This window comes from Zingiber officinale, chromosome 8A, assembly GCF_018446385.1.
Source record: "Zingiber officinale cultivar Zhangliang chromosome 8A, Zo_v1.1, whole genome shotgun sequence".
Lineage (NCBI taxonomy): Eukaryota > Viridiplantae > Streptophyta > Magnoliopsida > Zingiberales > Zingiberaceae > Zingiber > Zingiber officinale.
Genome location: NC_056000.1, coordinates 135,269,472 through 135,284,285, shown reverse-complemented (window position 1 = coordinate 135,284,285; position 14,814 = coordinate 135,269,472). Strand labels below are relative to the sequence as shown.

Below are 14,814 nucleotides of genomic sequence, written 5' to 3'. Positions count from 1 at the left end.
GCAGAAGGAAGAAGGAGGCGGCGCATGAGGAGAGAAGTGGTGGTCGGAGGCGTCTCTTAGCGATCAGAGAGGGAGAGAGGAGAAGGAGAGACGGCGCAATGACGAGAGACGCAGAAGAAACTTTCTTCCCTGTTCGTGCCGGCGGTAGAGGTGGCGTGAGGGGGCTGCGGTGCCGCTCGACGACGTCCGCATCGAGAAGGTCAGGGGTGTCTGCCAGTGAAGAGAGGGAGGACCACTGACTCGCCAGCGACGAGAGAGGCGGTGGCGGCATGTGTGCGACCAGTGACGTCCTTGGTTGCTTCTTGGCGACGAAAGAGAGCTCCTCGCAAGAATACCTCTCTTCCTTTAAAACCTACACCATGAAAAGACTTAAATGTCTTTCTCTTTTCTCTTAATATCTTCTAGGTCCTTCTACGTATATCCGTATCAAATTTCATACCAATATTATATCTTTTTAAATTCAACATCTTTTACATATTTTTTTAATTGTATCCCTACAAATGCAAAACATATTTATCTTATTTTTTTATAATTGGCTACATAAATCTTAGAGAACTACCAATGCCTTGTTCTAGCTGAATCCAACAATCCTGAGCACTAGCGATAGATCAACTCCATCAAAATCGTTTAGTTCATTCTTTCTTGCCATCCTCTTGTCCATCACCATCGGATCCGGGAATCCTGGAGGAAGCAGCGACCATGACAGACGGGAAAGGCTCAATCTCCGAGATCGTCGCTCCGGCCAAAAGGTTGTCGTTAGAGATCGATAGTTCAGATCCTCTGTCTCCATTTCTCTCTGTTCCTGTGTCTTATTATCAATCAGACGGATCAGATTAAATCTCAAGACATTATGACATCTTTAAAATAGGTGCAGTATTCTCGTATGTGCAAAGTATCTTTAGATTTAATCTGATCCGTCCGATTGATAATGGAACACGACGATAGAGAGAAATGGGGACAGAGGATCTTAACTGGGAGATTGACCCATAGTTTGTGGAGGACAAAGAGCCGGACAATGACATAGACATGGCCTCCGAAGTGCCGCTGGCCTTCGCGACGGCGTCATCAGGAAGCAGGTGGTCATGCGACCCCTCGTAGGTAGTGATCAAAACTGTTGGATCCTCTGCACAATGCTGAACCTATATATAGAAAAAAAACAAAATTCATACATTAATTGAGCAAACAAGGTATAGTTTGTTGTCTGAATCCACTACGATACCTTCTTTCTAACAGAGCAGTCTTCCTTTAAAGAACAAGGATAGTAAGCTCAAGGAAAAACGCTCCCCTACTTCTTTTGCCCTTATTTTTTCCAGAGACAGTCATCCTTTATCTAATCAATGAAGTCATTAGCAGGATTCATCAATGAATCGATCGAAAATATATAGATAATTACGATGTGGAATCGCTACAATACAATCGGTTTTTCAGTCAGGATCCGAAGCGAAACTTGGGGCTTCTTCATGCTTGGCTCGGCTCGATCTGGGTTGGAGGAAGAGGAGGGGCCTGGGGCGATCCTCATCTTCTTCTCAGTCGCCTGCTTATTTCTGCCTTTGAAATGCAACTTCGATAGACGATCTCGCAGTTCGTCGTTCTCCTTGGTCGCTACACTAAGCATTTCCTTCAGAAGCCAATTCTTCTCCTCTGATCTGGCGAGCTCTGCTCGAACCGATTCCAACTGGATTCATCGCAGAAAATGTCAACTTTTCGAAACGAAGAACAAAGAATTAATCGTCGTTTCGTAGAGATCAAGAAATTAACTGGTCGATCGTGTATACCTTAGAGATTTTATCCTCCACTGCTGGTGCTTGAAACTGCACCCTCTGGTTCTGTGTTGTTCTTGACGAACCGAGCTGTTATGAGGTGATTCAAAAATGATCAGTGTAACTGTTTTCTAGGCGATAACAGAGGAGATTTTAAGATCTTAACTGACCCGAAGCGTCAGGTCAAGGCCCGGCTCCTCATGATCGTCGACCGGTGAACTTCCCATTGTTCTACACACGACGCGGCCACGCTTCGGCGGCGAAGAACGATCCCCGGGGTCGCATGACGATCTCTTCCTGTACGACGACTCAGTATTCTGAGTATTCTCCATGCCTTTTGACAGAGGAAAAGACGAAGAAGAAGACGAAGATGATGTTGGAGGAAAAGACGGCGATGAAGAAGAAGACGACGATGATGGAGAAACCAGTGAAGACGTCGTAATTGGAAAGTTGCAATGCGGCGTATATTTATATAGAGAGACTTGATGGACGCGGTCAAGGCGTATTTCGGCGGCCAGGCGAGACTTTTTAACCGAATAATAACCGTCGTGATGAAATCGCGAATTATTCGGTTCTCCAGTTACGTGGCCCAGTTATGGTAATTTTATAGTTTATTTTTATATCAAAAAATATCAAAAATAAAAATGCTCGGTCTATGAGTCTATCCATCATTTAAAAATAATAATAATAATAAATAAAATATTTAAAATATTTTTCCATATGGAAGATGACCCAACACATCCACTAAACATTCAAAATGCGGAGTTGGGTAAGGATCCACATTTCACCACCAACGGCAGGACGCGTTTAAACCGCACCAAACCCAATAAGACCTTGCGAGTCAACCGGTTCAATGAAATGGGCCGGCCGGTTCGACCGTCAGAGAATGAGAATCTCGACCGAATCGAGTCGTATAATAATACCGTTTTAGTTTTACCGGTCGCTGGGAAGACGAAGGCGTCGAGTGAAAGAGAACCGGAGGAGGAGATGCCTAGCGCAGGTCGGCCGTCGGGGGCGTGGCTCAAATGCTTGCTGGTGGTCTTCGCCGTCGCCTCAGCTCTGTGCGTCTCCGGCCCCGCGCTCTACTGGCGCTTCAAGAAAGGATTCGCGGCAGCCCGATCTCGCTCTTCCTCCTCCTCTTCCCTTCCCGGATGCGCCTCTTGCGTCTGCGATTGCCCGCCCCCGGTCTCTCTCGAGGCCATCGCCCCTGGTTCTCTCTCTTTCTTTAGTTCCTCGCTCGGGTTGTCTTGTTCCCATCCTGATCTGGGTAGTGTTGTGGTCGATCGATTTCATTATTTCGAATTTAGAAGGCTGGATCTGGTCGAAAGTTGTCAATTTGATGCTTAGATCTTTTAGTGACTGGGGGAGGGGGTTGTTTGATCCTAATTTCCTCGGTTAGGTATATGGCATTTTATCTAATCTGCTTTTGGATATTTCTTCATTATTTTTTTTTGGGATTATCCAATTTCGTGATGTGCTAATTACTAGGATAGCTAAAAAATGTATATAGTTGAGGAGCAATTAGGACTGGAGCCTATATAAACAAAACGAGAACACATGTTCAGATGGCATTGTGAATTTCAAATCGACGTTTTGTTATCTCATTTTCTACGGAATGTTATGTGCATTACTGCTTAAATTAGCCTAGTCTTCCACATTGCTTAATCTACTTTATTTCTGGATATTTTTATGTATGAGAGAAAATTCTCTTTCACCCCATATTTGATAAACATAAGAAGAGAAGGACGGATTACTTAGTTTTGTCTTAAATGAATTAAAAGTCCATCACAGCAGTTTCTCCCCTTTCCTATCTCCGCATCCCTTATAGAAAGCAGACATAGTCTTCCAGATTTCCATAGAATAAGAAAATGAATAGAAGTCTCATTGTATATTTCATATAAACCACAAGTAGAACAATACCAAAACCCTTCCAATCTATCAATAGATTAAACAACATCTAACAGGTAGTTAAGTTGACTCTCTCTCTCTCAGACCATGTTTTTAGAATTCTTTCTTAACCTCCCTAACCTTCTCGGGGTTGGCAGGGCATGCACCCCGTGTAACTCACCCCCACATCCACTTGCTCCTGAGTTACTGTGATTTACCTCCTCTGTGTTAGTCCTAAGGCAGGCTGGCGGGGGTGCTAGGGGCAAGCGCTTCGTCTGTTTGCCACTTTCTTAACCTCCCTAACCTGTTCATATAATCAAGGTTTAGATAGTTTGACTCTCCTTGAGTGCATCTGCAGTAAGTTGTCCAAGTTTCTTACTTCCATTATAACATAAATAAATTGAAATGAAATTTCTATCAGTGTAAAAAATAAATGAATAACTGATCTAGTGAGTTATTCTAAATGCAAACCTTGCCCCTTAGATATCCTCCCTCTTCCTGAAAGATTTCTCCTAATCTCTCCTAGTTACTCGAGTGGATTAGGTGCCCTTAAAGCATCTTGTGAACCTAGATCACCAGTGCTTGTAGATCGCCTAACACTTCACCTCCAGTAGGACATTCCACCATTCAAATAATTTCTTTCTCAAGGAAATCCACTTGATGTTAACCCTTCTTGACTAGGATTTTACTAAAATGATTACCTCACTCTTCAATCGTCTAGTCGAGCATGCTCCTCTCTACTTCTCAATGCACTGACTTGTTTTTTTAGTTTGGAGAGGCTTGATATTCGAATCTCTCAAATCATCTATGAAATTTTGCAAATCTCAAATTGTACTCCACGTGCAAATGTTTGATGATACGCGCTGACTGGATGAAGCTTTATTATGTTCTATTTTTGCTAAATATATGAGATTCTTTATTTGAGGTTTGTAAAGTTGCACCCTATTGCATCTATTTCTTGTTAATAATATATTTCCTTCCTTTTTTTCCTTTCTCAGGATTGTTGAATCTCTCAGTAACAGGTAAAGGAGCATCTGTAGTCTATTGAAATTGAAGTTATATCATGGTGCCATATAAAGTGACTTTATTTTATGGTCAATCACGTCATTAGCAGCTTATTTCTCGTGTTATTACTTTCATTTTCATTGCATACTTTTAGATATCTAAATGCTAGCCACTTGTGTGTAGAAATCAAAGAACATCTTGTGCAGGCTTGATCAATATTTAACTCTTTTTTAAGAACTATTTGATGGTTGTCTTTACTGTTCTGACCAAGTCATAATTGGATAAGGCACTACAGATTGAAAAGATGGTGAGCGTGCATTTTTAGTTTCATATATTATTCTGGGACAAGGATATGGTTATCCACAATGATTGAGACAGATTTCCCTGAGCAAGACTGAAAACCACCATCAGCATCTCTAAGACTCTCATAACTTGTCGAACAACTTGTTTCTGTAGGATTGAAATGTGCCAAGAGAATTTTCTGATCGAGTATTTTATCAAAAAAGCTGATATCTTCTCTTAAGGTTTATAGAATCTATTGATGTTTCATATGTTTTCCCAAATTAGCTCATATTGTGGTCAAAGATATGATATGTGAGTAGAAACTGTCTGATGTACAAACCTAAATCTGCTGTTCCGACTCTGGACTGAAACTATCAGTCAGTTTCAAACAGAAGTTAACTCAGCAGTAAATTAACCTTGGCAACTGGTTCTATTCATTCCTATTCATCTATACCATCTATTTGTGGGGGCATAATCAACTATTTCTACTGATGTTGTAAGTTTTGAGTTGTAACTTTTAATTTCTTTTAACTGCTACTTACAAATTAGAGTCGTCTACATGCAATTATCATGACTATGATTTCTGTAGTTGTGAATCACGCCTGCATGAGTCATGATTTTGTTTGCCCTATGAAAACTTGCTTCATATGAGTTGATCAAACTGATCTCATATTTGATTATTGTTTTTTTTTTTTTCAAATGACATGTTTATAAGATGGATGACATCAAATAACTATGGATAAAGTGTGATGAAGCAAAGATACTATTTATGGTTTATTCATTCTTTTTTGGTCAATGATTAGATTCATAAACAGCAAAGATAAAGACCTTAATGGCTTCTGCAAGCACTTGAAATTCTTCCCGAGGTGGAGAAGCTGAATGATCAACAGTGTTGTATTTCTGAAATAAAAAGATGGTCTTTATGTTGCATGTTTCATTTATTTGCTTTCACTTGTCAATTTCCATAGCTCTTAGCACTGTTGTCCAACAAATCCTATGGCTCTTGATCTTGTTTACATCATCTGTATGAATGTTAACTGCTGTGGTTATCTAAGACACTCCTCTGCATTGAAGATTGCGGGAAAGATGATCCTGAGCTCAGCAAGGAGATGAAGAAACAGTTTGTGGATCTCCTCACAGAGGAAGTGAAGCTACAAGAGGCTGTTGCTGAGGAACACGCTCACCACATGAATGCAACCCTTCTTGACGCCAATAAATCAGCTTCTCAATACCAAAAAGAGGCTGAGAAGTGCATTGCTGCAACTGAGATCTGTGAGGAGGCTAGAGAACGAGCTGAAACATCCCTAAGAAAGGAGAAGAAGATTACAATACTTTGGGAGCGACGAGCACGCCAACTAGGCTGGCAAGATGCATGATCCAAGGTTATGTACATGGTCCAAAACCACGCTTCTTGATAGTCATCTCAGAGTCAGCAGTAAAAGTTAACTGCATAAAGGGAACATTAGTATCCAAATATCCACATTTGCAACTTGTAGAGTTCAATTATTATGCCAACATATTGAACTGAATCAGTTAGCTAATATTGGAGAACTTTGAAATTTGAATATCAATAGTTGGATCTGCCTTATACTTAAGGTATTCCCAGGTTTGATGATATCTGTTGGCACTAGCTTTGTATAAAGTGTACTTACTGATTTTATGTACTAGTTAAGTTTTGTTTGATATACTTAGATGAAAATTAAAAAAATAATAAAAATCATAATCACAAGTGGAATCAGAACTGCACTTATAACTCATAAGCAAATTAACTGGTTGGCTAAAGAATGCGGTGCAAATTAAATAGATCATAGCATCACAACAATGACCAACTAGATTCAACAAGCAAATACCAAAACCAAACCTCCAACATCAGCAACCAATCAGCACTGAACCTTTACCAACAACAAGGTCTTACAAAGAGCAAATCATCCATACAAACTGAGTTCACTTAGTTATTTTCTATTTATTATTCCGCATCTTTGAGAGACGCAGGGCTTTGTAAAAGGGTCGAGTTGCCATCCACAGAGAAGCAATGTGATTACTGCTTCTGAAACAGAAAGGTCTCCTGGCCAATTTCGACATTACTGTCAGATACTAAAACCCAGGTCTCTGCAATTTTTTCAACCTCTCCGTCAAGCATCTCAACAACAGTGAACGCACGCAAGGTGCTGACACCAGAAGTTTGTAACTGATTGTGGCCTTCTGCCGAGCCTCTCGGATCAGTCAGGCCTTCTGTCGAGCTTCCCGGATCAGCCAGCAGCGAGTCTTTGACTCTTGGCACTATAGCACCATTTAGGTAAATGGTGTTATCAGAAGCGACCACAATCATTTTCCTAAGACCTCCATATCGCAGAGTATTATGCATGTGACCAAAAACAACCAGAGGGATGGGAATTTGCTCATCTCTTTGCAAGTCAGATATTGCTCGAGCAAGATCTGCAAAAGAAATCACATTTCTAAATTTAAAACAAACGGGACTGCCTCATGCTGATTTTGATATCCAATTTACATGTGCAACAACGAAGTAGGCTAAATATTATTAATGTACCTGGGTCGCCATGGTCACCGCCTCCATAAATCCAATCTATACCACATATGTCATCAGCATTTGAACCTAATCCTATAAACAGAAGTCGAAATGTTGCATCTGAATCTAATCCTGCAAATAGAAGTCTGGATTGTTGAAAGAATGAACAATCATCATCCAATTCAATGACAAACCTGTAGGACCATTGTGTGCAAGAATAATAACACAATGCCCCTCAGGGATCCCACGAGCAGCTTTACAGATTTTCTTTGCACTTTCTTCCATATTATTGACTCCATATCTGAACAGACTATGTAAGTTTTTTTAATCCAGTATTTATTCACAACAAAACCTGCTTAGTATGGCAAAATAACACAGCTCCTGGATCATAATATTCTCAGTGTCTGTATAGTGATCTACTAAAATTTAGAAAAGTGGTTAAGCAGTAGCTTATCTAATTTTTCTAATAAACTTGAATTGACTTGGAAGATTTGTACAATTGGATAGATCCATTAAAGATATATCACATATCAAGTATGAAGCTCAATAGCCGAATACTGAAAAAACAACAGAAAGTCTTGAATCCAACTATTTGGGTTATCTTGTCAATACATAGCATAAATGGAAGAAGTCAGGCCATAGAATTTATGAAATTTCATGCATGTCAGACAGTGTTTGACATTTAGCTCTCAATATCAACTTTTCTACTATAACTAGAGATAGCATACAACTTCAATCATCAAACCACAGGACTGTGGGGGATATAAGATGTCCTTGTGGACTCTGGTCTTTACAAGTAACATTTTGTAACACTGTTTTTTTTCAAAAAACATTGTAGAAATGAGAAAGTCCCAGATTCATAACAAACTAAACCATAAAAAGTAATTATAAACATGAGCAATGTTGTAGGCATTTAACATGTCTAGAAGAAAAAAAAACTAAATAAAAAAGTGTGGTAATTCTGTTTAGATCACTTGACCTTTTGGTACATAAATTGTGTTAACTTAAACTATAATTATGATATATGAGCTTCTACTCCATGTATATATTAATAAGCCATCATTATGCCAAATTTGAATAGGGCCCTTCCATTACACATGCCCTTTGTGTCTTTATAGGGCAATCATGTTGATCAGAGCTAGTCTAATTCTGATAGAGGAAGTTTGCCAAAAAGGGCCGAGTGAGAAATCCTTGCTTTTTGGACAACTGTTCTTACTTCTTACTTTACCAACCTGGATGAAAGAAGCCTTGGTCGAAATAATTTGTCACCACCAATAGAAAATGGTCGTCCTCCAAGGACACAAAGCTTTAAAGTAGGAAAGTCCAAGCGAGAGTACCCAACATGCTCTTCTCCCAAACTGGAAATTGAAACAACATTGTCAATCACAATAAATATAATCAAATTAAAAGCATAAAGATGATATGGAAGTGTTCTTCGCTAACTTGTAACTTTGTTTGCAGGCTATAAAAGATGTCAAAGTAGTGCAATGGAAACTCTTACCAACCAAAATTACAACAAGCTATATTTCTGTTGCTCCTCTTAATATGATTATTCTGACATAAAGGATACAAATGACACAAAAGTTGCAAGTTACAGAGCTTACTATTTGGAAAATATTGATGGGAAACTTTTCATCTTTTTCTTTTCAAGCAGACAACTATAATATAGAAACTCTTTAACCTCAGTACCATACTGGATTTTCTTAGAGAATCTCTTCAAATCACAATATGCACCTACTTTATTATAAAACTTAGTTGAAATTCGTAATGCCTGACTAATTTATGTTTCTATGAGCACAGAAAAATTGGAAAAAAAAGTAACAATTCTGATAATAAAAGAATTTATAGTAAGTGTAAAATAAAGGGAGATGAAAGAAAAACCCTAGGCTGAACCACATGAAATGTTTAACCATTGGCGTCCCATATGGAAAAACCTTAGTGCAGTATTGTCTTTTCAAAAACAGCAAAAACAGTTATGTGAAACATCTGTTATATCTCCAAATCCATTTGTCCCTCAAAGTAATGCATTGGTTTGTATAATACATAAAATTAAGGTTTATAAGTATGAATATTTGATAAAAATGTGCATCCTATTTGACCTTGACAGCACATTATAGGAACATTAGCAAAACAATCAGTAAATATCTATTTTTGGAAGCCCTACATCAACTGCAAATATAATGCACATGATGTGTAAAAATTAAGAAAGTAGGATTATGATTCCATAGATCAGCAAATTACCATTCCAACTGAAGACGGACTCGATTAGTCTTCCTGAGGGTCAAGTAATGACATAATTAGTGCAGAAGCCCTTCATCAATCAATTAAAATGCACTATAAAGACTACTAATTTTAGAACCATGAGAGTTTACTTCTCTGAAAATGTTTGGGTCGTCCAACTATCATGGTTTCCAAGAATCACTGCTTTTGGCAATTTTAGGTTTGAAATGCTTCTAACAAGTTCAACATTCTCATTACCAAAATCACCTGAAATAAGAAAAAAAAACTTAACAAACTTACCAAGCATAATAAAGTCAACCGTGTATAAATTGCATCATTTGGAGATAACCAACAAAGGAATCAACATGCCTGTGAAGAGTACCAAATCAGCCTGCAAGTCATATAAAAAACGTGTAAGTTTCATTGCAGTGCAATTTCCATCTTTCTTGAAAAATATCTTTCTATATCAGAAATATGACATGCATACAAAGACTAAATTTTTATACACTTTGTTTAGGGCAAACACCAAACTGATTGCAAAAAAAAAAAAGGAAATGATGAGAAAAATGACAGAATACTGTATAAAATTGTATGCCAATTTTTTTTTACATATGAGAGATCTCATTATATAGGCCAGACAGTAATCAGTTATATTACTTTCTTATTAGAAAGATCAAATTCATATTTATATTTCCTCTTCTGTGTTGACTAAATATATTTATCACTCATCCTATTTCACTATCTGCTATTCTAGTCGGATCATATCTTAGTCATGAGACTGAACATCTACCAACTATTTTGTCAACAGGAGGCATTAAAATAAGGAAAAATATTAGCTAAACTGTTTGGAAAAAAAAAACATCACAGAAATATTAGTATATTAAAATTGCTTATGTAAACGTGTTAGGAAAACTAAATCAAGATGTCTAGCTATTATACTGACAACATAATCAATTAATAATATCTAAGAAAGTTAATGAATGTAATAGAAGAAGCCTAGAGGGGTCACAAATATTTGAAACTGTCTTCATAAGCAAATTAGAAGTAATGTTCATATGGACATATAAGCTAACAACTGTATACCAATCCAACACATTTACAAAATCCACTATCCATACCCCTTCAAGGATAAGGGGAGGAAAATTTTCAGTTATACGATTTCTTAGATGCTCAACTATCACAGATACTAATTGATCATCACCATACTAGGCCAAACTAAAATTTTGTGAAGCTAAGAAGATTCATTCTCCTACAAAACCTAGGAGGTGAAAGTGCTTGTCAAGTATTAATCACATTTCCAGAGACAATGCAGTTAAACAGAATAAGTCACATGAGGAAATACTGCAAGTACAACAGCAAGATCAATGCTATAGCTTTGAGTGACATAACATAAATAATCTAAAACGAACAACAATACCTATGGTGTAAATATAGATTGTACCTTCACTTGTTGAGAATTGGCTAATCAAATTATTATGGAAATTGGGAAAGTACCTGCAGAAATTCAAGGGCTCTTGAGTCTTGTTCCAAGTCCCATTGGTCATGCTTCAGCGTCAAATTGTCAAACAACGTTAACACCATACAAATAAAATTATTTTGAAAACAAACAGTAAATACTAGTATAATTACGGGTTGCTGGTCGGAAAATAATTAAAAAGGCGATAATTATATCTTCAACGAAAACCTTCGGAACCATAAAAAACTTGATAGGCTATGTACTTGTAAAGCTTGCAAATAAATAAATAAATAAATTTTAATTAAACAATACTATACCCAGTTCCAGAAATTGACCAAGGAAAAACATGTAAACAGAAGCCACAACAATTGAACAGCGGAAAAAACACATTTTTTTTTTTAAAAAAAAACGAAACCAAGCACCACGAAAGGGAACTTTCCAAACAATTTGACCAAAAACCTTACCACATCACCGACGACTGCGATCCTAAGGGGGCGCGACATGACGCGTCGATTGGGAAAAGGGGAAGCGAGAGAAGAGGGAGGGGAAGGAGGAAGAGGAGGAGAAGGAGATGCGGCAGAGGCGAAGCAGAGGAAGAGAGGGGAAGCCGCGGAGAAGTGGGCGTTTGGCCGCAACGCCCATGCGCGCAGCATTTAAATATCCCGTTTACCTGCTCCCTCGTCCTTTTCCTTCCTCCGATTTTCCCCTGCCCGCCTCCTTCTACAGATGAAAAGGGAAGGGAAGCTGAACACAGTTGTAGACTTGTAGTTCATTTCGAACCATAGGAATTGAACCAAACCAAATCGGTTTGTTTTCATCTCGACCGTAAATAAACTACCATAGGAATTGAACCAAACCAAATCGGTTTGTTTTCACCTCGACCGTAAATAAACCGGATTAGATGTTGGTGGTCGGTTGGTGGAGTCATTTCCTCGATCGGTTCGTCCATTGATCTCAACTCCCCCGCGGCAAGATTCCTGTCCCGGCGACTAGAAGCAAACCCTCGCCTCTCTTCTCGATCTCACGGTCGATCTCCGGTGAGCGATCATGGAGGCGTCCTCGTGGGACGCTCTTCGGAAACAGGTGCCCTAGCTTTTCCCCGTCCCTCGTGAAATCTTCCGTGTTTCTTGATCTTTCGCGGGCCTTTCTTGTTCTCGTCGAGATTATTGTCATGATTTTATCAGAAATAAGTTGGTCTTGAATTGATCGGGGATCCTAGGATTTTGATTGCGTTGGATTTGGAGCAATATACAGTTTTCCTTCCTTATTGGATGGGTGCATTTTTTTACTCCTTGTTGACAGGCAAGGAAGCTTGAGGCTCAGTTGGATGAACGGATGACTTCTTATCGAAGACTGGTTTCGTCAAACCCTGATGGTTCAGTAGCAGATTTGGAATCTAGCATTGAACATTTACTGAAGCAACTTCAGCAAATCAATTTGCAAATGCAAACTTGGGTATCTTCTGGAGGTTCGCAGATCATTTCCCATACATTGACCAGACATAAAGAAATACTACAAGATCTTTCTCAGGTTCAATATTCTACTAACATTTTTGTTGTTTGGGATAGAATAAGATTGTGGTAGACAAAATATTAGAAAATTAACCTGGTTTTTAACGTGGGCTTTTTTTTTTAGGAATTTTATAGGCTTCGTTCTAGCCTTAGAGCAAAGCAAGAACGATCATCTCTTCTTCTAGAATTCAGAGATTATGATAGGGAAAAAGCAGACATTGAAGGTGGTGCTGATTCTGCTGAGCACGCTTTACTTAAAGAACAAGCAGCTATAAGCAGAAATTCAGGACAGGTGCCATTCTGTCAACCCCCCTCCCTCTCAGCTTCTATATTTAGGCGTGTATGTATCTACATGAAAATGTGTAATTTTCTTTGTATTTCTACCTAACAACCTACAAATTTACAGCCACACATCATTACAGCGTTTTAATCTTCTTTTACAGTGTCTTTTTTGTTTCCAAATGAATTTTTCATCTATGTTTCTTTTGTTTTGGTTTCATACATGAGTATGTAATTAGCACTTATATGAGCCTGCTCTAGCGGAATTTCAATGAATATCATGGTCAGAATTATTTAAAATTTGGCAACTAAATAACATGTCTAAATTGTTTATTCAGGTTTTTGTTTGAAAATATTTATCAATGTATCTAAAGTATAAGTGTGCTCAATTTGAACCGACTTTGCTTAATATTGGTTTACCACTGCTATCATTGCAAACATTTTTTTGCTCTAGTCCTAGTTAAGTAACAAGGTCTCAGTTTGCATCATAACCCCGCTCATAAAATAGGTGGGCAAGGACAGAAAGTTAAATCTCTACCCCGCAACATTGTCTTCCTCATTCGCATATAGAACAAGTGTCCTTTTAGGACTCAATTATTGGGATAAAGCAGAGAAAGGAAGATAAGGGGGATCAACAAGCCAGTTCTTCTTTTTCATTTTTAGTAACCAGAATGTAAATAAGCTTCCCATATTATCTCCTCTCTTCATTTCTTTTCAGCAGGGCCTCAATTTTCAGTTGGTTGTTTATGCAAATTATTCAGATGTATGACATATACCTAGAAGGATATTTTTGTAGGATGACAAGGGAAAGCATTTGGAAATATTGGAGTGGCTCCCACGGGAACATAGTTGAAGTATTACTAACATTTCCCAGGTTTTCTTAAAGAAATCAAAGGTTTTGTAGTTGCACGTGTTCATGTTAATTCACGTGAGCCAAGGATTACAAATATGATTATTGGTCCTCCTTTCTTATAACATTGGTTGTATTCCTACATGATATGTTGATAATTTAATGCCATACACTTGTGGACAGGCAAAGAATTGTCTTTTATCACGTTTGGTCTAAAATTTCCACTTTTATGTGAATCAATTAATCCTCTTATGCATTTAACTTAAACACTCCACGATATTTTTCTTACTGCAGATGGATAATGTAATATCTCAAGCCCAAGCTACTCTAGGAGCACTTGTTCTTCAGCGTTCTACATTTGGCGGCATCACCACAAAGATCAGCAATGTCAGCAGCAGACTTCCTACGGTATGCCATATATGAATGCCATATTTGATCAATACAAATTCCTTCTTTTAAAATTTTATACGTAGCATCATATTCTCCACCTTGCACTTCTCTGCAGGTAAATCATATTCTTTCTTCAATTAAAAGGAAAAAGTCAATGGACACCATAATCCTCTCCTTTGTAGCTTCTGTTTGTACATTTCTCATGTTGATTTACTGGTTATCAAAGTGAAAATAGCCATCAGGAAATCAAGCCTGTCAAAGATCTCCAGTATGTAGTTGCATATTGTTAAGAGAACAAACACTGGTTTATGTACCTTGTGCTTTGCTATATAAAGTCTTCATTTCCTCATTAAATCAGTTCTTTTGTAGAAGAGCACCCAACGGGCTATCAGTTTGATGATTTCCTATAAGGTATATAGTTTACATTCGAGCCTTTTGCGTGTGTTCAATAAGTTGATGTGTTTGAATACTTTTAAATTATCATTCTTCAAAGGCAGGAAGCAAACATACCAGTTTGTTGTCCCGCCATTGATCAACAATTAGAACAGCAACACTGCAACTTCAAGCCACTAAATAGAATTCTGGACGAGCTGCAGATATTGATGTGCCGACTAAGAATTCAGATTTTTGGTGGCTTGAGTTGTCCA

At 38.2% G+C, this 14,814-nt stretch overlaps 4 protein-coding genes across 6 annotated transcripts; 2 read left to right on the top strand and 2 right to left on the bottom strand.

Moving 5' to 3' along the window:
- Positions 1 to 424: 424 nt before the first annotated feature.
- LOC122007822 lies at positions 425 to 2,194 on the bottom strand. Of its 2 annotated transcripts, XM_042563348.1 has the most exons (6): positions 1,931 to 2,194; positions 1,776 to 1,850; positions 1,415 to 1,675; positions 1,220 to 1,330; positions 973 to 1,139; positions 425 to 808 (listed from the first exon to the last, which is right to left on the bottom strand). In XM_042563348.1, the coding sequence occupies exons 1-4, from the start codon at positions 2,090 to 2,092 to the stop codon at positions 1,301 to 1,303; spliced, it is 528 nt and encodes a 175-aa protein (XP_042419282.1). In that variant the 5' UTR covers positions 2,093 to 2,194; the 3' UTR covers positions 425 to 808; positions 973 to 1,139; positions 1,220 to 1,300. The 2 variants fall into 2 exon arrangements, with proteins under 2 accessions (XP_042419282.1, XP_042419281.1); XM_042563347.1 differs by having other exon boundaries at positions 425 to 1,139.
- Positions 2,195 to 2,700: 506 nt separating this feature from the next.
- LOC122010360 lies at positions 2,701 to 6,592 on the top strand. The gene is made up of 3 exons (XM_042566867.1): positions 2,701 to 2,970; positions 4,646 to 4,669; positions 6,009 to 6,592. Exons 1-3 carry the CDS (start codon positions 2,748 to 2,750, stop codon positions 6,308 to 6,310), a joined length of 549 nt encoding a protein of 182 aa, XP_042422801.1. The 5' UTR covers positions 2,701 to 2,747; the 3' UTR covers positions 6,311 to 6,592.
- A 211-nt stretch (positions 6,593 to 6,803) lies between these two features.
- LOC122010358 lies at positions 6,804 to 11,884 on the bottom strand. 2 transcript variants are annotated; one of them, XM_042566864.1, is made up of 9 exons: positions 11,602 to 11,884; positions 11,176 to 11,226; positions 10,051 to 10,072; positions 9,834 to 9,948; positions 9,703 to 9,735; positions 8,694 to 8,819; positions 7,656 to 7,771; positions 7,483 to 7,554; positions 6,804 to 7,370 (listed from the first exon to the last, which is right to left on the bottom strand). In XM_042566864.1, the coding sequence occupies exons 1-9, from the start codon at positions 11,788 to 11,790 to the stop codon at positions 6,973 to 6,975; spliced, it is 1,122 nt and encodes a 373-aa protein (XP_042422798.1). In that variant the 5' UTR covers positions 11,791 to 11,884; the 3' UTR covers positions 6,804 to 6,972. The 2 variants fall into 2 exon arrangements, with proteins under 2 accessions (XP_042422798.1, XP_042422799.1); XM_042566865.1 differs by having other exon boundaries at positions 7,656 to 7,762.
- Positions 11,885 to 12,026: 142 nt separating this feature from the next.
- On the top strand, positions 12,027 to 14,521 carry LOC122010359 (Golgi SNAP receptor complex member 1-1-like). Its single transcript, XM_042566866.1, has 5 exons — positions 12,027 to 12,220; positions 12,440 to 12,667; positions 12,773 to 12,940; positions 14,072 to 14,185; positions 14,283 to 14,521. Exons 1-5 carry the CDS (start codon positions 12,185 to 12,187, stop codon positions 14,394 to 14,396), a joined length of 660 nt encoding a protein of 219 aa, XP_042422800.1. The 5' UTR covers positions 12,027 to 12,184; the 3' UTR covers positions 14,397 to 14,521.
- The last annotated feature ends 293 nt before the right edge of the window (positions 14,522 to 14,814 follow it).